The sequence below is a fragment of the Anabrus simplex genome, chromosome 1 (assembly GCF_040414725.1).
Source record: "Anabrus simplex isolate iqAnaSimp1 chromosome 1, ASM4041472v1, whole genome shotgun sequence".
In the NCBI taxonomy this organism is placed as follows: Eukaryota; Metazoa; Arthropoda; class Insecta; order Orthoptera; family Tettigoniidae; genus Anabrus; species Anabrus simplex.
Window position 1 is genome coordinate 572,734,327 of NC_090265.1, and position 24,218 is coordinate 572,758,544.

General features: G+C 38.0%; 1 protein-coding gene across 1 annotated transcript in view; it reads left to right on the forward strand.

Annotated features, from left to right (window-relative positions):
• LOC136880060 (collagen alpha-1(XVIII) chain-like) overlaps positions 1-24,218 on the forward strand; it is a 256,097-nt gene that overhangs the window by 195,876 nt on the left and 36,003 nt on the right. The window contains exons 12-22 of the mRNA XM_068228774.1: positions 534-644; positions 1,731-1,855; positions 4,463-4,723; positions 6,119-6,205; positions 8,540-8,704; positions 10,549-10,666; positions 11,794-11,877; positions 13,883-13,900; positions 17,148-17,160; positions 21,186-21,249; positions 21,478-21,570. Coding sequence (XP_068084875.1) covers positions 534-644; positions 1,731-1,855; positions 4,463-4,723; positions 6,119-6,205; positions 8,540-8,704; positions 10,549-10,666; positions 11,794-11,877; positions 13,883-13,900; positions 17,148-17,160; positions 21,186-21,249; positions 21,478-21,570 — 1,139 coding nt within the window. The remainder of the gene's footprint in view (positions 1-533; positions 645-1,730; positions 1,856-4,462; positions 4,724-6,118; positions 6,206-8,539; positions 8,705-10,548; positions 10,667-11,793; positions 11,878-13,882; positions 13,901-17,147; positions 17,161-21,185; positions 21,250-21,477; positions 21,571-24,218) is intronic.

Genomic DNA, 24,218 nt, shown 5'->3' on the forward strand with positions numbered 1-24,218 from the left:
TAAAGGGCAGCTAGTTCATGTGGTATCCGTATATTGTTAACGGATGTTGTCGACCGAAAATTCATGATTCATTTAAATGGATTTATTAACATCATCACAATTTTAAATGGTAGTGGTTGTTTATATCTGAATTATACTATCATAGTTTGTTTACTTAAAAATATAATCCACCGCGTGATTAAGATTTCGACCATATTTTCGTATGAAAAAAGTAGAGAGCCACGTAGACGTTTTTCTGAATAATAGGGCTTATCTCTACCAAGATGGTATTTCTATAAGGAAGAAAAAAACGCTGGTTTACTTGTTTGAATGGATACCCTACGTAGAAAACATTTCTTTAAAATTCTATGCAGAAGATATTTGACTATGTTATTAGCCAGAGAATATCACATGTGTACTGTGTATGTTATTGCTACAATACCTCTCGGTGAAAACTGTATTCTAGCCATCTGCATTATGTAATACTGTATCTTTCTTCCATAATAATCTTCAGTCTCATTCTAAATTCTTACAATTTGAATTTTTATGTTCAGGAGAGTCTGGAGAACCAGGCAAACAAGGAATTCCGGGGCCACCTGGACCTCCTACTCCGCTAGCATTTGGTATTCCAGTTGATGGTGATGTTGGATCAGGATTCCCACCAGGTAAGGTGACAGAGCGAGTTCTTGAGGTATAAGTGATGCGTCCTATGGAATGAATAATAGTTCCAACTTTTGGTCAGAAATATTACATATCTTGAATACGTTCAAATTCTCTATTTTGAATGTAATATATCCTATATGTCCAATGTATACAGGCCCTTAAAGGGAGCTTTGCTCATTGGGGCCTTCCACGAATAAATAAATAAATAAATAAATAAATAAATAAATAAATAAATAAATAAATAAATAAATAAATAAATAAATAAATAAATAAATAAATAAATCCCTGTTGTTTAAACCTACCTGTGAAATCAGCCTAGTAAAACCTTTTTCTTGTTGTGGCCTCCTTGATTGCCTCAGGCACAATTTCCGCTTCATTTCATATATTCTTTTGCACTTGCTCTAAATATTGTCTGCTATAAGCTATCTCTTTGTTAGCAGAGAATTTGTTAATTCCAGGAAGTTTTGAACTTGTGTTATATCCTCTTGTGTTTGAATAAGCACACAATCAAACAACAAACGATAAAACCGTAACTCTAACATGTAACTTGTATTGCAGTTTATTGCACCTTCGCTATACACCCCGTAAACTTTTAATATTTTCAATGATTACCTTACGTTGGGCAATAATAATAATACTAATAATAATAATAATAATAATTTATCAGACAGTACTTTCGTCAATGATCTCTCCTCTCCGTTAGTCCTCCTTCTCTTTCTCAACATTATCAATATATTCATAGTGTAAATATGCAATGTATTGTCGTTCTTCAATCTTATCTTTGACTGGAATATAATATTATGTAAACAGTTCTGGAATCTATTTCAAATTTATCCGACTGCTAAATTTTAAGTTTCTACTTTAGAACATAAACATATTTAAAATTCAAAATGACCACTTCTTCGATATACTTTACTTGTGATTTTAATCTATAAAATAAATTACATCAATTATTTTAGTCAAATTTATTCAAACTTCACATATCCCTCCAAAATTTTAGCAGAGTTATTGATATCTCCTTAGTAATTTTCACCCTTGATAAGACCTACGGGAAATATTTGTAAAATGCATTGAACTTTGTTCTACAGGCCTGAAAGGTGAAGTCGGTGACATTGGCCCAAAAGGGGAGAAAGGTGATATAGGTCCAAAAGGAGAAAAAGGAGATAAAGGTAGAGACGGTCTTCCTGGTCTTCCGGGTGCTAATGGACTTCAGGTAATTAGTATTCAGATCAGTATTGAGAATGAAAATTCCCATAATTCTTGAGGGAAACTATAAAACATGTGGACTGGTTTGACAGACAGCCCACTCTCCTTTACATGATGCAAACATTGCATGTATTAACTGAGTATGCCCTACTACAGAAAAATATGGGAGGACTGTGTAATAGTTGTAGACTGTACACATGAGCTTTACAGCTAGTTTTCTTATTATTTCTATCTTCTAAGCGCTGAAATAATACCATTCAGCATTAATTCATGACATAATGGAAGACTATGATCACTCCGTTGCCCGTAGAACCAGTGATGAAAAATTTCATGGTAATAAATGATACAGTTAAATAATATTCAGGAAACTCAATCGTCAGAAATTACCAGTGTTTCGTCCCAGTACGGCATGGGCACGTTAGTTGGATACCGCACCTTTCCAAGACGCTGGCACGCCGGTAGCGACAACACTACAAGCTATACATGTGAAAAGCACAATGCAGTGCCGACGTACAAGGGAAGAATTTCATCTCCAGTTGTTATATATATATGTCCTCCCGGGCTAGCATGACCAAGAATATGGCTTCCGATTGAGATAGATAAATAGCTATTTAGCTATGAATGTCAAATAATAATAATAATTTCGTGTGGCTATTTCTAGCCGAGTGCAGCCCTTGTAAGGCAGACCCTCCGATGAGGGTGGGCGGCATCTGCCATGCATAGGTAACTGCGTGTTATTGTGGTGGAGGATAGTGTTATGTGTGGTGTGTGAGCTGCAGGGATGTTGGGGACAGCACAAACACCCAGTCCCCGGGCCATTGGAATTAACCATTGAAGGTTAATATCCCCGACCCGGCCGGTAATCGAACCCGGGACCCTCTGGACAGAAGGCCAGTACGCTGACCATTCAGCCAACGAGTCGGACAATGTCAAATGATACAGTTGTTTAATTCTGACTTGAACGAAACATCGCGCTTTAGACGGTTGTTTTCCTTGGCACAGTTAAGGCTACGAAGCCTTTTCTTATACTAAAATAAAGTAATAACTTCCCGTTTAGTAGGGAATATATAAAAGTAACCCATACAGTAAAGAGAGGACTTCGATGATGATGATGATGATGATGATGATATAACAATGAAAATTGTAGCAATGGTCACACCTCAATAGAAGATAGAGTTTTTATACTGGTTTTTGAATGACGAGTCCCATGCCAGGCTCCGTGACTCGCCGAAGTGTGCACTGCACCTACCATGAAAGAGCTGAGTTCACCACTTGGTTGAGCGCGCAGGGTTTGTCAAGCGTTCCTTATTGGTATATCAACTGCACAATTAAAGACCTCCCCGAAGCAAGGATGTAAACAAAAAAAAATTTGAATTGTGTTTTCGATCGAAATATGGTGTGTCATCACGCCTCTATGCTGTGGTGTCATCAAATGTCTTACATTTGAACTGCAAGGTAGTTTACAACCAAGAGAATGTTGTCCTCTGTGGTGTAAGGATGCAACATCAGTCAAGATGGTGGACAGTGCTTGAGTTGGTTCATCGCCTGGTGTAACCTATCATTTAAATAAAGGACATAGATGAAATCACACCTATATTTCGAAATATTTTCTCGATACTTGTATTGTTATTGTTTCTATTATTATTATTATTATTATTATTATTATTATTATTATTATTATTATTATTATTATTATTATTATTATTATTATTATTACGCTAACATTAGTTGCTATCATTTGTGTTTCAAATGCATGTACAGGATATCAACAGAATATCTCTTCTGTTATATACAAACGTAAGACGTGTTTGCTGGTTGTTTTCCATTATACCATTGGTCGGCAGATGCAGAGTGGGTCTTGGCCCATAAGTGGCCACGGCTGGTTCGTGGTCCAACAGCTGTGCACTCTGACTGGACGATTTTTAAAACCTTAAATTATAAAAATAATTTTTTTAATAGATGAACTAATTTGTATACTTGCATATGCAATTGGTTCAAGTTGTGTATAACTTGAAATAAACCCAAAAATTAATTTTATTCTCTCCTGAAAAATGAATGAATTTTTGGGTATATGCTTATTCCGCAAGGGCCTTCAATTACAGAGTCTCTGAGAACTTGCTGAATGCCAGGTACTCAGAGCTAGATGTTCCAAAAGTGTTGTTCAGTAGACTCTAAACTTTCAGTTTCCTTATCGTTTACACGCTTAGTACTGACAGGTTGATTTTGATTATATTCATTGCAACAACTGTACAACACAGTCAAATTAAATAGACTGTACTCTGCAGACGATTCCTTTATTCCAGTTTTACATTTGGATATATTTCATTTTCAGGGTCATATTTTATTGATTGAACGTCTGAATATGGTATGATATGAATTTGAATAATGTCTGCCCAATGTAAACATAACACGGCATCAGCGAAAGCAAATCCGAAAAAACTTACTGCTAGTAATTTCATGTTCAGGATGTTTTCAGTTATGGATATTTACTTTCACCTGTCAGTGGACCTAACACCGATGAAATGGGTTAACGTTTGCAAAAGGAGAGAAATGGTTTTTATATGTTCAAAATCTGTGTTTCTGGCCATTTAATGGCAATGCTATACATTTTCAGGGAACAGCCGGCGAGAAGGGTGAGCCAGGGAAGGATGGAGCCCCAGGATCAGTAGGACCAGCAGGATTGAAAGGCGAGCGTGGGGAACGAGGGCCACCAGGACCTGCTCAGATTGCTACGAATGGAGACTTCATCACCATCAAAGGTGAAAAGGGAGACCATGGGAAGAGAGGTCGTCGAGGAAAGCCAGGACCGCCAGGACCGGTAGGACCTCCCGGAAAACCAGGCACTATGGGAGAGATGGGCATGCCAGGATGGATGGTATGCACTCGTAGTAGTAGTAGTAGTAGTTGTTGTTGTTGTTGTAATCTTACCATGAGAATTAATGTGGTACCCTGAGCCATACTTATAATCTATCGCTATCTTTTTCCATGCTGCATGCATAGCCTACAAAGGTACGTTAATTATTTGCTGTATCTATTTATACATAACTAATGTGAGTTCGTAACTTTTAAGAAAAGTTTGGAAATACGATTCTCTTTAGAATGTGTAGATATATTATTGTCTCATCTGGCAACATTTTTATAGTAGCATTAAAATTTGTCTTACATATCTTATTACAACTAGTATATTTCTCTGTGTGAATGCAGAGAATTTCAGTAACTAACAATATCTCATACTGTATACATTTCGTGACCAAAGGAAGAGTTCTCTAAGAAATAAAGGGACCATTGTCGAAACTAAGAATATCTTAGAAAGTTTGTGAGATAGGGCTCTTAGTTTCGATTTCAAAAGCTATTTGCTGTAACAAGAACTGAATAAGATTTCATTCCATTAGTTTTTGAAGTTTCCCTTACATCCTTCATACGTTCAGTCGCACAAATTAATTTGTACTCTCGTATACTTTACTGTTTTCCTTTTAATCGTCGTATAAATTATTTCAAAAATAAAACTATTTGGTTTCCTAAAATAATGTACTCAAAAGAAACATTGTGTTATTGATTGAAGTTATTACACATATCAATATTAAGTAAAATGTATATTGCCAGAACTAAGTCCATTACTTTCCAATCTCCGAAGACCTTAAATAGTAGTTAGTGGGACGTAAAACAAATAACATTATTATTATTATTATTACTTTCCAAAATTGTATTTTTGTACGTGTATATATGATAATTCGGTTTCATGCAGTGGCCTTCGTTTCAGTGAACCCGGGGTTTGATTATAGTTTTAACAATGTCGGGTTAATTAATCTCGCTCGGGGACTCTGTATTTTTGTTCATCTAATCATTCATCTTCATATTCAAACAACACAATACACTGCCCAACCACCACAGAAACACCCAATACATAGCGTCAGGAAAGACATCCGGCCGTAAAACTGGGCTTAATTCACACAAAATTGCGACTCCAAGTAATTGGTATGAGGTCAGGAAGGAGAAGTTAGTGATATATTATAGACAAACGTTAAATTTGTAGTGGATACAGTTTGGGCTTTAACAGGTTAATAAAGTCTGCAGCTACTAGTTTTCAAATTCTTTCTATCTCATCGTTGTCGAAAATAACGTGAGTTAATGCCATGTCAAAAAAAATAGCAAATGGATAAGTTCATAATTTGGACGTCTACAGAGCGGCATCGTGTAGGATAAAGATGTACTATTCCATATCCTATCTAAATCACTTGAAGACAGTGTAACTGCTCATTTCATATTTCAGGGACAACCTGGTCGTCCGGGGCCACCAGGACTACCAGGATTGAAAGGCGAAAAGGGAGATCCTGGGATAGTTCCAGACAATCTTGATGTAAGTATGTGCACCAACTATTTGATACTGTACTCGGAAATTTCCTTCCCGTACTATAGAAAAAATTATTTAAAGTACAAATTCAACCATCCTATGTTTCCTACCTCTAGTAGCAGTCTGTTATAATAAATCAGAGAACTTCCGTTTTTTCAGTTGAACTATTAATTTGGGCTTATTCGTCGGTCAAAGTTTAACTCTTACACTATATTTATTATCTTTCCTTTTTATTTATTGCCCCTTAGCTGAATGGTGTGAGTAACAGCCTTTGCCTCAGAGGGCCCCGTGTTCGACTTCCGGCCTGGATGGGGATTTTTGCTGTGTCTGGCTAGTTCCTCAGGCTCAGGGAACCGATGTTTGTGTTCGTTTTAAAGAAGTAATTTCATTATATAGCGTCCAGTACCAACGTTCGAAATCAAAATTCTATATCCTAGTAAATAAGACAATATCCTGTACAATTTTGTTCCTTATTAAACTTATGTGTTAAAACACAATTCTGACAATGTGGTCGAACGAGACTGAAAGCCAAAATTAGAAATGTATAAAAAATATGTATTTTCGTTTCTTGTATTTTTTTTTCAAGAATCTCTTTGCTCCCATTTTGTGCCTATCTAACGAGTGCTTTCAGCTTGATTAGTTGTATAAATAAATTTGAAACTGTTATAACTGTTATCATGCAATGGCTGGTTGACTGAAAAGCCAACGTTACCTTTCCAAATACGACTAGATAAGACGGAATATTATAGCTTATATGTCCTTTTCTTTTCTTTTTTTTTTTTTTTTTTTTTTTGCAAGTTGCTTTACATCGCGCCGACACAGAGATAGGTCTTATGGCGACGATGGGAGAGAAAGGGGCTAGGAATGGGAAGGAAGCGGCCGTGGCCTTGATTAAGGTACAGCCCCAAAATTTGCCTGGCGTGAAAATGGGAAACCACGGAAAACCATCTTCAGGGTTTCCGACAGTGGGGTTCGAACCCACTATCTCCCGAATACTGGATACTGGCTGCATTTAAGCGACTGCAGCTATCGAGCTCGGTCATATATGTCTAGCAATATGTTTGAATATAGTGCGGAGAATAACTAAGTTGTTTTGGAAACTGAGTTTTACAGTTTTTCATGAATAACGTAACATAATTTATGTTCATTTTTATGTATTTGTTGTTCAATAATTCTCTGTCTGGAGTCAATGGTGCTGTGAACAAGTAGTCTGCATCCACATCCCAATTATGTGAGTTCTAATCATGGTAATTTCGAGTTGAATTTCAAAATTCGGAGATAGGACATTCGGCTTTTCCCATACCGGGTAGATAACGTAGATGGTCGTGAATTTAGAATTTTTACTAGTTTCTAGTTCATTATAATATTCTGGTTGTTCGATCGCTGCTCTGAGGCGCTAATAGAAGTGGGGAGTGCGCAGGATTTAACGGGAAACGGAAGATCAGTATTCACCCTCTGTCTGTGGTCGGGTCATTCTAACTCTCTAACTTGGCATTGTAAGAACGCCAGTGTAGTACTATTCATGAAAACTGGGAAACTGTGCCTTTTTTTCATTTGATCGAATATTTCGTCTGACAGCATTGCTATTAACCGCGACATTCCAGTAGGTTAATATTATATTCTAACAAGAATACTGACGTCATTGTAATGACCTATGTCGAGTTCATTTTAATAATTGTCTATATCTGCTACAGCGTTACAGGGAGAGGGATGGGGTGGATATTAAGGAAACTTATTTCAGTTTAGAATAGGGTCTTAGCTATAATTCCAGCAAGAGGGCGTGCTTCAGAAGGGGCCTAAAGCACGAAACTCGTTACATCCCTCTTGCCGTCCGTTTTATATGAAAATAGCTCATGGTAACATTTATTTAGCATTTTTATTCTGTACCTTTTTCGATAGTTTGAAAATGAATGGAAAAATTAGTGGCAGTCGTGTGAAAGTTCAAGTCCAAGAGCCGGTAACCAACTCTATATACTTTAGAGAGAGTTTCTATGGGGAGAGTTCCGGCAACGTTTTAAAGGCATTGTAAATTTGTCAGTATTTTTAAAAATATTAACCAGATACTTTGCTTTCCTTTATACCGGAAGGAAGCGATCAAATCAGGAAGAACAACAATGCAGGAAAACTATGAAACTCTAAAGGGCCACAGAGAGCAAGGACGGGAGTATGTCACGACAAGCCGCTGACAGGGAGAGGCATGCCCACTTACGTGCGTCAGAATATGGGGTAAAATATCTGGGGTTGACAAAAATATAATTATGCCCACGTTAAGTGATCGCCCCGTCAATGGCGAGTATTACAGCTAGTATGCTTATAAAACTAAACCTTCTTTTCCCGCAGATAAAAGGTGAGAAAGGCGACAAGGGTGATAGAGGTCCTCCTGGAGAAGGTGTCCCTGGTCCTCCCGGTCCTCCAGGCCTGCCAAGTGGAGCTGGAGCTGCAGATGGTGAAATGGGAATAAAATATATCCCCGTTCCTGGTCCACCAGGACCCCCAGGTAAACCAGTAAGTAACCTAGGTGCATCTTACACTTTTGACACTGTCTCATTTATTTATCCCATGGCAAGGAAACAACAATAATATACCGTATGGTATTAAAACGATTTATTTATTTATTTATTTATTTATGTTTATTTATTTATTTATTTATTTATATTTATTTATTTATTTATTTATTTATTTATTTATTTATTTATTTATTTATTTATTTATTTATTTATTTATTTATTTATTTATTTATTTATTTATTTATTTATTTATTTTATAACGCGTGGCTTAGGCTATGAAGCATGCTTTTATGCCAAACCACATTTTACTGTATATGTTACAATGTACAAACTATAGAGTCTTATGGTTTCTAATTACATATAATTATATTATTATTATAAAATTAAACTCAATTATAGTTATAAACGAAAGTTACATCTGTGGGAGTTACTATAAAGAAACATTACATCCTAATTTCTTAAGTCTATATACCATTTACAACATCTCTTGTTAAATGCATTTCCACTATGTATGTATCTAATTGATTATTTAAGAAAAGAAAAATACAAAACCAAACGAGTTTTGTGATCCTGTAATTTATAAAAGGAAAAGACAAGAATTTAGAAAATTAAAGAAAAAACGCAACAATATAAAGAAAAACGTCATCAAATTCGCTTACCATAATTTCTCGCAACTCGTCCAATGCAGAGAGAGTAGCGTTAATGAAGTTATCAAAAGACCCTTGATACTTTCGTAAGGGATTTTCAAGGACTATGTTCTCTACAGTCCGCCCTTATTCTGCTCCGCTTTGCCCAGTCATTTCCCTTCGGCCTAATCTAGGTAGAATTGTAGTTGAGGGATCTCATAATACTGTATGGATACAGCCTTTCATATTTGGCACCATTTCTATTTCGTACTCCCACCACTGAGCTGGTTTGGGTAACGGGAATTGAGACGATTCTGGGAAGCATCATTTACAACCTCATGACTTTAGAGATGTTGTGGGGTAGTTAGTGGTGGAATTTGCTCCATTCCTTTGCAGTTGCTTCCAGTCGGCTTAGCTGTTACCGTGCAAAGAGGGGATAGGTGTTTGTCTTAGAATGCAGATCATTATTCTCAGATTCATTCAATCAAATTTCAGTCTTTCTGACAAGAGCGTTGCGCTGTCATGGAGGGGCACAGTACTCCCTTTGAGGTGCCAGTCAGTTTCCTTACTATGTTATTGACTCTATGACAATTTCAACTGCAAAAGTATTTAGTAATGGGTGCTATGGACATTTTTGAAAGTTGATAGAAGTATTTTATGTTAACTGAACATGTAAGTTAAATATATATAATGTTAGTCCTACTGTGCACCATTTGACACGTCCAATATCTTGAATTAGATAAATACATTGTATTATTAATAATATAATTGTTATTATTATGATTATATATATACTATGACAAACAGTAGGACAAACAGGAGTAAGGAGGGAACTCTCCGAGTTCCGGTAATACTGCCAACTGATTGAAGTGAAATCTGAATTGAATCGATACTATGATCGATCGATATGTATTTTCTAAATCCTTATTATCTAAAGCGATCAACAGTGTCACACGCACATTATATAATATTTCTCGATGTTAATCTTGTTCCTAGCATGAATTCTATATGTCTGGCTTTGCTGTATAAACAACAACAGTACTAGTATGTTATGTATACTCCAGATATCTCACGGCGATGCATAATCGATTCATAGTTTGTGTTTCAAAGGATGCCAATACGAATCTCGAAGATAACTGAGGTCCACGATTCAGCACTAGGGAGCCCAGGTATCACTAAAAGTTTTGCGTACTGTACAGTCGTTTCAACTTTCCAGGGTCTACCTGGTCCTCCCGGTCTCTCTGTGTTTGGAGAGAAAGGTGAACCTGGAATGTCCGGAGGTAGAGTGCCGATATTTGGTGATCCATCTCTGACAGCGCCTCCTAGCAGACAAGGTAATTGTATAAGTTTAACTTTTTTAAGTTTTCGTACATTAGAGATTTCTTTGCTCCGTATGGCTCCTTAGATGAATGGTCAGTGTACTGGTCTTCAGTTCAGGGGTCTTGAGTTTTTGTTCACGGCCGGGCCAAAAGGATTTAAACATACTGTTAATTCCAGCGGTTCGGTACTATGTGTTTACGATCGTGTCAATACACAATTTTCATACACATACAACACATCGTACAACAAACCACCACAGAAACACGCAGTAGTGAATGTAATCCTCTACATAAGTTTGGCGTCAAGAGGGACATCAGGGCGTAAGGCAAAATACGCATTATTGCCATCCCCATATGATTGGGAGAAAGGCCAAGAAAGAGAGAGGGATTATACTCAAAGAACAAAGTGCCTAAATTATCGCATGTACACCTAGTTTTCGAAATGCTACCGGCAATCCTTAAGATGAGAAATCTACCTGAGAGTTAGAACAAAGTATAGAATTGAAAAATAAATGCATAAAAATTAACTTACTGTGATACACCTGAACTCAGTTTACATTCAGTGCATTTATAATCATGTACAGATCAGAATTTTATATTTACGACTTAGAAATAGTTCTTTCTGTTAAATGTGAGTAAACTTGTAAGACACTATTTTATTAACTTCTTTCCCTGATTTTGAATTTCGTAATAATTACTGGATGTTTAGAACAGTTCTTAACTCGTAGTCTATATAATAAAGAGTATAGTACTACAGTTGTGTATATATTTGGTTTACACATTCACGAAAAAGAAAGGGAGACTTCAATTAGGTCTAAGATTACATCTACGGCACAATGTACACTATTTTGAATAAGGAAAAATTAGGGAACGATATGGAAAATTGTTTTAATTGTTTGCTCCTTGTTTAGTGGTTTTAAAATCACTATTTTAAATTTGGGATTTATTGCAGTGTATATAGTGTTATGATTACGCTGAAATTTTTATATTTTTATATGTTTATATTTTTATAATTTTATAATTTTATAACTTATCTATAATCATGCATGTAATATTATATCCTCCTGCTTCTCCTCTAAATCAGAATTTTATGATTCCTAATGTTCTAACAATATTCCTCTCTTCCTAATGCTTTCTGAAAGGACCTCGCGGAAGTCTGGAAGAGTTAAGAGCCCTTAAAGAACTAACGTCATTGAAGGAACTGAAACATGTTAAGGATGGACTAGGTAATGGAGTTGACGAGTTATTTGCAAACAGTATATACCCTCAATTACAAAGATAGTAATTGATTAGACTGTAATATTTTCTGCTTTCGTTATGGTCTGGTTATGTGTGCTGAGTCCATTCATTTTAGTGTAACAATTCCAGTCGTTAAATTTACTTGTATCAAAACCGGCCAAGTCACAAAAGTTACGAAAATGAGTTAAGGTTATCAATTTGAAGTAGGAGTATAGCATTATCAGGTGAAACAAGAATATGCTTTAAAATCGTCCATGTCTTCATGTTATAGAGCACTGAATTCTCGGTCGTGCAACCGAATCGGCCAAGTCAAGGAACGAGCGACAATCTTTATGATGCAGCATTATTGTCTGGAACCTTGTGTTGTTACATTAAGCAACAATGTGATAATATCAGTAGGCAAAATCGTTCCTTGTAATGTATATTCTTTGAAGTCATAATATTTTGTCTTTTGTTCGTTTGCAACACTGATTTACGTATTCGCGGGCTTCTTACCGTCATTGGGGCCAAAGCAATCCTATTTCCAGTGTGCTCGTATTTTGTCATTATTGTGTGCTGTAACGTGGATATTGTTCCGAGTGGTGAACTGAAAAATTTACATTCATACCTTGTGCCACATAATGGAAACATCAATAAATGAAACCCCCAGAAAGAGAACAAGAGATACGTCACAGTGGAAATCACAACAACGAAAACGAGAGTGGTAAAATTATATTTAATTTTATTTTACTACAGATTATCGAAGTTTCTCGTTCGATTCTTGAAGCAGTTAGGTTGATGTTAGGTTGATGTCTTTTCAGAAATTAGCCTCGCATAACTGTCAAACCTAAAATACGGGTTTCTATGTTTCATTTTTCGAGATTAAGAAAGAATTCAAATGAGAACATCTGAGAAGAAAATAAGATGATCTAACTATGCATGTTTGTGTGAGTGTGTGTTCTAACTCACATTAAAAACCATAGCAATAATAATAGCAATACTGTAATAATAATAATAATAATAATAATAATAATAATAATAATAATAATAATAATAATAATAATAATAATAATTTAGCGTCAGAAATCTTCCAGCACTGCAGTTTTATAAAACTGTAATATTAGCAAGTGAAACAGCTTTCGTTGGTCATGAGAGTTCCAACACCGTCTCTGAAGTCTGTATCAATAGTCCACGAGAAATGCCTGATACTGTATTATAAATTAGAGCAAATTGAAGACTTTCAACAACAATATTACTTAGTATGTTTGAACAGTACCTATCTTAATAATGATTCTATTAACATAAGTGACTATTATTGACGATCATTTTATTTTACTGTGTTCAAGATCTAAGTAAACTATAAACTTTTAGTGAGATAAATCCTATTTTGTATTCTCCTCAGCTTTATGATGGCTTCTTTGTTTCTTATTATTATCTCATTTATGCTGAAATGCTTTTTTTCAATTGCAATAAAGAAAAGTAATTAAAATGTCAATTTATTTTCATTTAATTGCCTTTTTTCACAAGCGTTTGGAATTTAAAAAGAATACAGTTTTACAAAAACAGACTGAAATTGTACAAAATTGCAACAAAAATGGCCAAGTCAAAATTTAAATTGACAAAAAAGATGGTTAATTATGAGTTAGATTTCTAAAAACAGCGGAACTTAAATATTAAACCATTAAGGATAGAACTGTGAAAAAAAATCTTTTCTGAACATCATTGTTTTGTCTGTACAGGTTTTTTTATCCATATTGAAAAATATGCCTTGAGTGACTTGGCCGGTTTATATACTAGACGCCTTATGTATGTATGTATGTATGTATGTATGTATGTATGTATGTATGTATGTGCAGTTGATTGATACAAGTTATTTAATGTTGTTTGAAATATTGTTCGACTTTCATATAATTTCTTTTTGGAATCCTTTCTGCCGGTTCTTATATATAAGCATACAAATGCAAAGCAATGTCATCTCCGTACAGGCCATGAAGGCCCTTGGAGGGTTGCAAGGTAAAGGCACCACTGCCCGTAACCTCGGCACTTGATGGGGTAGAGTGGTTAGTTCAACGCCCGGCCGCCTTTGCACCCGGGAATTAACCTGGTACTCATTTATGACCTGAGAACCTTGTGCGCCTCCGGAAGGGGAAATCTCGTTTCTTAAATGTGTCGACTTCCTAATGGGGAATCGAACCCACGTCATTCCGGGTAAAATGAGCACGCCTTTACGGCCTCCGCCAGGCAGCCCCTCTGTAAGCAGTCAGATAAAGATGAGTTAATATGTCATTTCGGTATCATAGGTTTTCTCATACCCTCAACCTGAAACTTGCGATGTTGTTTAAATTAAACATTAATTACCTCTGCTAGCCCCACGGTGTAAGGGAAGCAAGACTGCTCACCGGAGGGCCCAGCCGTGCATTTTAGCCCGGAACTTTAGGATGACTCAAGGTTCATTAATTCTATATGATTACAATTGAGGAGCTATCTGATCATGAGATTTGTAGCCTAAGGTAATGGCCTGGAAGATTCGTTACGCTGACCACGCGTCATCTCAAGATCTACAGGCCTTCCGACTAAGCCGTAGTTACTTGATAGGTCAACGTCCTTCAGCGCTGTAGTGCCATAGGGTTAGATTGTTATTATAAAGCACCTCTACCTCTAGTAATGAATCCCCGCTGCTGCAACATTTCTCACTCTCAAGTACCGTATAACTGATCTGATTTCACCTGCTACGGACTGCATGACCGTCTTAAATATTCCCACGTCAGTTTTGAAGCGTACACGCTACGCATGTGGCTCGGAGTGGTATCTGACTGTGGGCAAATAATGTTGCTAGTCTGTGCGCATACGGTCACGTGGAATTTTGAAAGAAATTGGCGAATGGTGCTTGATTAAAAACACAACCTTCGTAACTTGTTCCTAACTTAGGTCCACCATAATAAGACCAACTTGCTTTACGTTGCACCGATAGAGATAGGTGTTATGGCGACGATGAGTTAAGGAGGACTATAAGTGGGAAGGAAGCGACCTTGCCCTTAATTAAAGAAGAGCCCCAGCATTTACCTCAGAAAGTGGAAAACAACGGTAAACCACCTTCAGAGCTGCCGACAGTGAGACTTGAATTCACCATCTCCCGAAACTAGCTCACAGCTGAGCGACCCTAATCACATGGCCAATTCGCTCATTATTATTATTATTACTATTATTATTATTTATTATTATTATTATTATTATTATTATTATTATTATTATTATTATTATTATTATTATTATTATTATTATTATTATTATTATTATTATTTTCAGATCAAGCAAAGTTACCAGCGGAAGAAAATGCACATCCCTCTGAAGTAATCTGGTATAGAATATGTCAAGGAATAGTGAAATTCAGATAGGAAAATAGAAATGAGGAAGAAAGTCTAATTGTTTATATCAAGTGCCGGAAGTGGTCGGGTATAGTTGATAGAAAAGTTCCAATTTATACAAACAATTGAATGTTACATAATTGTTTTTAGTACGTATTTGGAAGAGAGATGTGAGCTTGTAAGGCAATTTCCTGAATGCTGAAGTAAGTGTATTCACCGTGCAAACGGCTTTTCCGCGTTGTCAGTTTTCTAAGTTGTACTCGAGTTATTTGTTTAAACTTTCTCTCATGTTAGCGCACATTCTGACGTATGTACCGATAGACTGAACTGTGCTTCATTTTATTAATGAACTCTTATTGAACTTCTCCGGTATCTATACAGCTCAATTAATCAAGCAGTCAAGCAATAAATTAATCCATAATTAAACCATCAATTATCCTATGTTCTATCAATAAATTTGTCATTTGATGAGGTGACTGATGTTCTTCAAGAGCATGGTTTAGCTACATTAAAGAGCCAGTAACAGCGGCACTCGTTTATAATTTTTCAGCATGCCGATGACTTAGTTCAGTTCTCGTGCAAGTCTAAAATCGTCGTTTTTAGATCAGTGTATCACTAGAATCCAAACTGTAAACATATGCCACAAAGCTGCCACTGTTCAGTACACAGATGAAATTTTCAGGGAGTGCAAGTTATTTATTTTTATTATTAATTTTTTATTTTTATTTCTTATAATTTGCTTTACATCGCACCGACACTGATAGGTCTTACGGCGACGCGACGGTGGGATAGGAAAGACTTGGGAGTGGGATGGAAGCGGTCGTGGCTTTAATTAAGGTACAGCCCCAGAACTACCTTGGTGTGAAGGTGGAAAACCACGGAAAATCATCTTCAGGGCTGCTGAGAGTGTGTTTCGAAACCACTATCTCCCAGAAGCAAGCTCACAGATGCGCCCCTAACCGCACGGCCAACTCTCTCGGTTGTCGTTTTTGTTGTTGTTTATGAACTGATAAATGTACAGTATGTGTTTGTTAATGTGCAACAGCTATTCCAAAGGTATACTTGTATCATTTCACGCATAGCATAAATCTAGTAAAGTCATTTGAGAAATATTCTTTCGCTAGAACTGCTGAAATTTTAAAATCGTTGTAGTGGACAAACCATTCCATGGGTTGTAATTTGCATTACTAATCTACGTCTAATTATGAGGGAACAGCCGATATTAGTGGCTCAGACGGCTGAGACGCTGGTCTTCTGAAATCAGCTTGGCAGGTTCGATCCTGGCTCAGTCCAGTGGTTTTTGAAAGTGTTCAGGTACGTCATCCTTGTGTCGGTAGATTTACTGACACGATAAAGAACTCCTGAGGACTAAATTCCAGCACCCCAGTGTCTCCGAAAACCGTCAGTTGTAGACATTGGGACGTACAACTAATATTATTATCATTATTACGAGGTAACATTTCTTCCACATGTCGTCTGTTATCGAAGCAACATATCTCGCGTTAATATCTTCATTGGCGTTGGTTGTAGAGTTACCAAATAATTATATTAAAAATATGTGGAAATTTCGTAGAACATGCACTTTTCGGTTTGTTTTCCTATTTGTTTGGAAGATGCGAACTATGTAAATTCACGTTCTATCCTATAATTGTTTTGCTACTCAATTTGTTATTACCTGATCACAGATACTGAGCTGAACGATCTCACTCCTGAAATACATAAGTACAATTGCACATGGCTAAAATATTTCGAAAATAAACGGAGATCTTATCGCAAGTTTGACTCTTGAAACTTATTGATCACCGTTGAGAAAGCTAACCGTACTGGTAAATGTCTTCGTTTAAACTGAATAGGACCGAGCTCGATAGCTGCAGTCGCTTAAGTGCGGAAAGTATCCAGTATTCGGGAGATAGTTCGAACCCCACTGTCGGCAGCCCTGAAAATGGTTTTCCGTGGTTCCCCATTTTCATACCAGGCAAATGCTGGGGCTGTACCTTAATTAAGACCACGGCCGCTTCCTTCCCACTCCTAGCCCTTCCCTGTCCCATCGTCGCCATAAGACCTATCTGTGTCGGAGCGACGTAAAGCAACTAGCAAAACTGAATAGGCTTGCATACGTCAGGTGGAGTGCTATTCTGGGCATCAAGACAATTTCTGTAGTGACATCATGTAAATCAGTTGCCTCCATTATATTGCACTGTACCAAGTGTGTTGGCCATACGATTACAGTCGCGTAGTTATGAGCTTACGTTCAAAAGATGTTTTGTGTGAATCCCACTGTCGGCAGCCCCTAAGATGACTTTCCGTGGTTTACCGTTTTCATACCAGGCTGTATGTTAATTAAGACCCCGGCCGCTTCCTTCCTACTCCCGGCTCTTTCCTATCCCATCGACGTCATAAAACTTGTCTGTGTCGGTGCAACGTAAAGCCAATTGTAAAAAAAAAAAAAAAAAAAAAAAAAAAAAAAGTAAAATGAATCCCACCGTCGGCAGCTGTGAATATGGCTTTTCGTGGTTTCCCATTTCATCATTTTAACACCAGACAAATGCTGGTGCTGTACCTTAATTAATGCCACAGCCGCTACCCTTCTTGCGTCACCGAAAACCTTCGATGTATTAGTGCAACGTTAAACCACAAGCGAAAACAAATTACTGTGTAATTCTGTAACTGTAAGTCTTGGAGTAATAAATATCTTAGTAACATGATTTTAGCACATGGTGTTATTTTTGATTTGTGTGGAACATTCTGGGTGGTTTAGAGTGATGAAAAGTTATTCGGGATAAGCTACCTGATCCTTTCTATGGTTGCTCACAATACATTCTCCAAGTTTGTGGACAGCCTCACTCGCAGGCAGACCTTCAAGTACACTATTGTTGGTTTCAGTTTGATTCATTATTACTGTACCAGCACTAAGAATCTTTCTTCCCATTAATTGCTAAGTAGTAAGAGTAGCGAAGTAAATTTTACCTCCGATGGTTCAAATGGATGTTTTGTAAGTGAATATAATTTTTGGAGGTATCGTAATCATCATTCCACTGTTGCCTTATCCTACGTCTAAATGCCGTGTTGACATTTACTTCTGGATGTACTTTAAAGTTTATGCTACTGAAACACAGGTAACAATCAGAGGACGTGAACCTCTTGTTATTATAGGCAGAATTGGATAGAAATTGGTCCAAATAGGTTATTTTACTACCGAATGGTTTGGTACTTTTGGTTAGATCTTTACGAAGTTAGTCCACTGCAAAGGAACATGCAAATAAGTAATTGGAACTTCAGCCCATTACCTCGTGTGTATTTGCCTTTACGTTGCTGGAAGAATCAGTTGGCATTTTGAAGTCCGACTCCTTAGCTCACTGGTCAGCAGGGTGACTTTCTACTAACAGGGCCGCGGGTTCTATTTCCGCGTGTTGGGGATTTTAATCACGTTTGATTAATTCTTTTGTCTAGGGTACTGGGTATTTATGGTCATCTTCATACATGTCCTCACCACAACATACCACACAGCATAACCACCATAGAAACATGCAATAATGAGTACATCGCTCCATATAGGGCGGGCATCAGGAAGGGCATCCTGGTGTAAGAGTGGGATTTATACACATTAGGGCCGATCATCGATAACAAGAAAACAGGCCAGTAAAGAAAAACGCAGAAGAATGTACGGTACTTTGAAAACAGAATGAGCAGCTCTCCATTCGGGTAAAAGTCTACTTGATATTCCAGTTGATGATATAGAAGTTGCTTGATCACCCTTTCATTTGATTATATGTATCAGTGTCGAGTAATTAAACACTTTACCTGTAAATAAAAGCCACTTCTTTGATGTTCGTATTATGTTGTCATATATTGCACCAAGCACCGCATCAAAAACTATTACCTGTTCTCCAGAAAGCTTCTGTCTATAGTTGGAGGGCCTAGCTTGCTATTGTACATGTAATCAGTACGGTATCAACGGTATCAAAAGATTGTGTGCTTGCAGCTTTACATCTGATAAATCAAGTTTCTTCAAATCTAAAACCTAAGACTTAAGAAGGTAGAGCTAGAACACCACCCGATCACTTTATTTTGAAACGTCATGTAGGAGAGACGGAAGTGTTTACTGCCACTGCCAGGGACCCAGCACCCACCCTTATATAGTTGTTTCACTTGTGCAGTAAAATACGAGGGTACCGGGCGAGTTGACCGTGCGGTTAGAGGCGCGCGGCTGCGAACTTGCATTCGGGAGATAGTGGGTTCGAATCCCACTGTCGGCAACCCTGAAAATGGTTTTCCGTGGTTTCCCATTTTCACACCAGGCAAATGCTGGGGGTGTACCTTAATTAAGGCCACGGCCGCTTCCTTCCAACTCCTAGGCCTTCCATCGTCGCCATAAGACCTATCTGTGTCGGTGCGACGTAAAGCCACTCGCAAAAAATACAGATGAAGTTCTGATATAACGCAATATTTAATGAACTAATAAGTACAATTGCATTACAATCCTTCTGTGTAGTTACTCTCAAAGTCTATTACCTTTTGTCAAATGCCGGGAAGCCGTTGGGGACCGTTTGTTCTCTGTTGATGACAGCGATGGAGCGTCCTACTGCGCGGAGTACAGATGCCACGTCAGGAAATCTGTGCCCTCGGGGAGACTCCTTCAAATTAAGAAACAGGTCTAAGCCACAAGGACTCATGTCTGATGAGTACGGACGGTGTCCCAAGACCTCATTCCGACCCGCACGAAATGCCTCGACCCATCATGCAACCGTCCTATACGGTAATGCATTCTCGCCGCGGGCTTCACGTAATCCTCGATAACATTCTGATGCATTTTGCGAATGGGTAACCTCGATTTCAATCCACGAACGCTGATTGCCTTCTGAAAACATGGGTTAGAGCGGTGAAATCGACACTCTTCACTTCAACGCCACACAGCAACTACACTCCCAACAGGATGCCCGTCAAATGCACACTACACATTTACAAAAGCGCCACCTCACCGCTCCCATATCCTATTTGCTCATGCCTGATCTCCCGTGAATGTCTGGACTACATTACCACTAGTTTATTTACATCCCTCGTAGAACAAAACTAAGACATTTTGGAAAGCAGGCAAACAAAGGGAACGTACTATTGGCTGAATCCTTCAGTGTGGCGTCATTACCATAATTCAATATAGAAACTGACGTAGATACACGCCATACCACAATAAAAACTCATAATTGAATGGTGATACAGATGGAGGTTCTGCTTCCACGGGATGCTACAGGCCGGTACGCTAATTCTTAGTCTAATCTGGGGGCTTGCGCTCCCAAATACGCTTTGCTTGCCGTGCAAATGTGGTCTTTCTACCTTCAGGAGTTTGATTTTTGTGAATGATATACACTATCGTTTTACATATACAGAAAAAGATGCGTGTTTCTCAAAGAAAGATAGAAAGTATTAGTATGAAAGAGTATGGATCTCACATGGAGTCGTTTAGACAGTCTATATTGTATAAACCCTGGTAAGAACATATGTACTGCAACAGAATTTTAAAAAAACTAAACATTTCCTTTACTCTCCACACAAATTTTTTCTTTAAAACTCTGAAGTAATACTGCCCAGTTCTGTTCTTGAACGGCTGCACTGGGAAGTTGGTTTGGATGTTTGCTCCTATGTTAAAGGTTGTTGTAGAATTTAAATCCGAAAGAATACTTTGCTGTCCTGTAGTTTTAAAGACACATTTTAGAACACAAATCGATTATTTTACAATGTCGTAGGATGAACAGTAGCTAAGAATAGTTTGCACAGTTAGTAGTAGTATTAGTAGTAGTTGTTGTTGTTATTGTTGTTAACTGGCATTTTTACATGGAAGGACATGTCAGAAGAAGTTATGAATAGTTTATTTTAAATATCCATATATTTTTAGGTCCTCCCGGACCACCAGGATCCCCTGGACAACCGGGTCGACCAGGAAGTGGAGGAGACAGCGCAAGCGTTACGAGGATAGTTCCGGGTGCTGTTACGTTTCAGAATGTGGATGATATGGCGAAGGTAAATAGTTGCATTTATTTTTAAAACTATTTTTTCGTGGTATTTGACATCTGATATAAGTAAACTTAGGTTTCAGTCACCATAAATATATACTTACCACTGTATAGTTAAAGAATGTTTATGCAATAGTAATACCTCATATAATCATGTACAGTTGTTAAATGTGTGTTTAAAATACCTAGTTACATCAAATTTTGATACTGAGGGAAGTTCTTTATTTTTAAACAGATGTCCAGTGTGAGTCCTGTTGGTACACTTGCATATATTATTGATGAAGAGGCCTTACTAGTCAGAGTGAACAGCGGATGGCAGTATATTGCTGTAAGTACCTGATAATATTTACCTTATCCTTAGTTTTGTCTAGAAGCGGTGAATTTCAGAACAGTGGAATGATAAAAATGATAAGATTACTTGTCAGGTTAGATCAGGGCCTCTCAGGGTGCATGCGCCTGGTGCATGCACTGTACACGGTGCAAAGGACGACTTCGCTTGGTTGACCAGAGTGCATACCCCCACTCCTTGATATAGCACTGTTTCTCTCTTTCCCCACGCCTGTCTCGCTCGCTCCCCCTGTCTCCCTCTTCTTCACTTGCTCCGTAGCAGTCCAAATCCGAGCCGAGTTGAGCCGAGCTTAGCCGAGTAGCCGAGCGGGACCGATGCACAGTGCACGAAGCTCTTGCGCCTCGATTTGCACGCGTGAGATTTTTGGCGTTTGAGAGGCCCTGGGTTAGATTATCTATCAAGTGACAAAATGGACGCTTGATGCTTGTTCCAGACATTGCTTACTACTACTTCTATGTGCAACTTTGACTCGCTATCATTTCTCCTATTTTAATGTTATGCCGGTTATATGTTTCTTTTCTGAATTGCTCTATTTTGATAGGCTGTGTTAATGAAAAAAATCGGCCGTGTGGAAATATTGTGGAATTGAATTCTTGTTTATCCTACTTTATTTCATTTCCCAACATATGCGCCTGGTGCATGCACTGTGCACGGTGCAAAAGACGACTTCGCTTGGCTGACCAGAGTGCAGACCCCCACTCATCGATTAACGACGTTTTTTTTATTCGGAACACAGTAAACAGTTTATTACTGGAGTGCTGTAGACATCAATCCAGCATCATATCGATTGAAGTAGAGAAAAATTCCCGTGGAGTTATCCGAAGATCATTCAGCAAAATTCACAGGGAACTCGAAATACTACTGGATCGTGGAGAAGATCTGGATCGTGAGCAAATACGTACGTATATGGATGTACTTGAATTACGCTTCCAGGAGTTGCAATGTAAGGCCGCAATTATTTATGACTATCTGCTCAATGATGATACCTCGCTCGAGAAAGAGCTTGACTTGGAGATGGATAAGGTGGAAGAATGTTGTCATGTATTTTAGGATTAAACGTAATGCCAATGAGATAGATGAAGATGAGGTTAGGTTTACTCTTCGACTTCCTCCCCTGTAAATGCTTCAGGTTGCACTTACAAACTCCCTCAGCTAAAACTTAAGGAATTCAATGGGAAATTTAAGGCCTGGTTACCGTTTTGGTCACGGTTTAAGAAGATAGATAGTGACCCTAACATGGAACCCAGTGATAACTTGCAGTATCTTGTTATGGCCACAGTTCCCAACTCTGTTGCTATGGATGTTGTTGAGAGTTGCCCCGAAACGGCTGAGATGTATTCAGAGGTGATAAAGGCCCTCAAGAACCGATTTGGAAGGGAAGACCTACTAACGGAATTCTATATTAGGGAACTTTTGAAAATCATCTTGCAGAATACGATCTCCACCAAAGAGATGGCTTTGTCTGTTCTGAATGATAAGTTACTGTTGTCACCTTAGAAATCTTAACACGTTGGGCATAACGTCAGAAAAGTGAGGCCCAATTATTTTGCCGTTAGTATCCTCGTGTCTACCAGAGGATGTTTTGAAGGTTCGGGAAAGAAGTAGCACTCTTTCCTCGCAGAGGGCAAATAACTCTGAATCGTCCTCAAAGGATGTCTTGGAGAATCTTATTCAGTTCCTTCGTGCAAAAGTTGAAGGAGAACAGAAAGTTACTCTTGCTATGTCCGGGTTTGGCTTGTCAGCCCCCTCGAATAATAATGTCTATGGGAAGAAAATGGAATCAAAGCAACCTGTACATACTATGGAAGATATTCCTACAGCTGCTGGGGTACTTACTACTGCAAAGGGAGGATCTGGATGGATCTTCTGTTTGTCCAACCACAGGGCTCAGGATAGTATTAAGGCTCAGAACATGTCTGTGGTAGAGACACGTCACATCCTGAACAACAAAGAGGCTTGTTTTAGTTGTTTTAGACAAGGACATCATGCGAAATAGTGCAAAAATAGGCCTAAATGTATGGTTTGTGGCAAGTAGCATTTTGTTATTGTTTGTGATGCTCTACCTAAGGTGCTTGATAGTTCAAAGTAGGGGAAGACAAACATTCAGAATAGTTCTACAGGGTCTTAACCACAACATGATGAGGCACTTGCGAGTCTCTCAAACAGCTGTAATGTGCAGATGCAGACACTTGTAGTCAATATCAGAAGTGACAACAACAATTGTCCTGCTTGAGCATTGATAGACACTTCTTCTCAACGTTCATATGTTCTGTCTAGCACCGAAGTAGAAATGGGATACCAACCAAATACTAAGGAAGTAATACAACATCATTTTTTGGAGGTTGCAGTACAGGTATTGTCCAGCATAATGTTTTCAGTGTTCATCTCTCAAGCATAGACAACGAGTATGGATCTCATTTTCAAGCACTAAATCAGGATAAAACATGTGGAAACATTTCTCTCAAACCAGGACCATGGATTGATGAGCTTGCAAAGCAAAATATCAGTCTCAGCAATTTTGGATATTCAGGGCCTACAGAAATTTTAATTCGAGCTGATATTGTTGTGACGAATATGTTTGCTAAGGATGCTGCGTAATCAGATCTGCGGACACTAGACACCCTTTG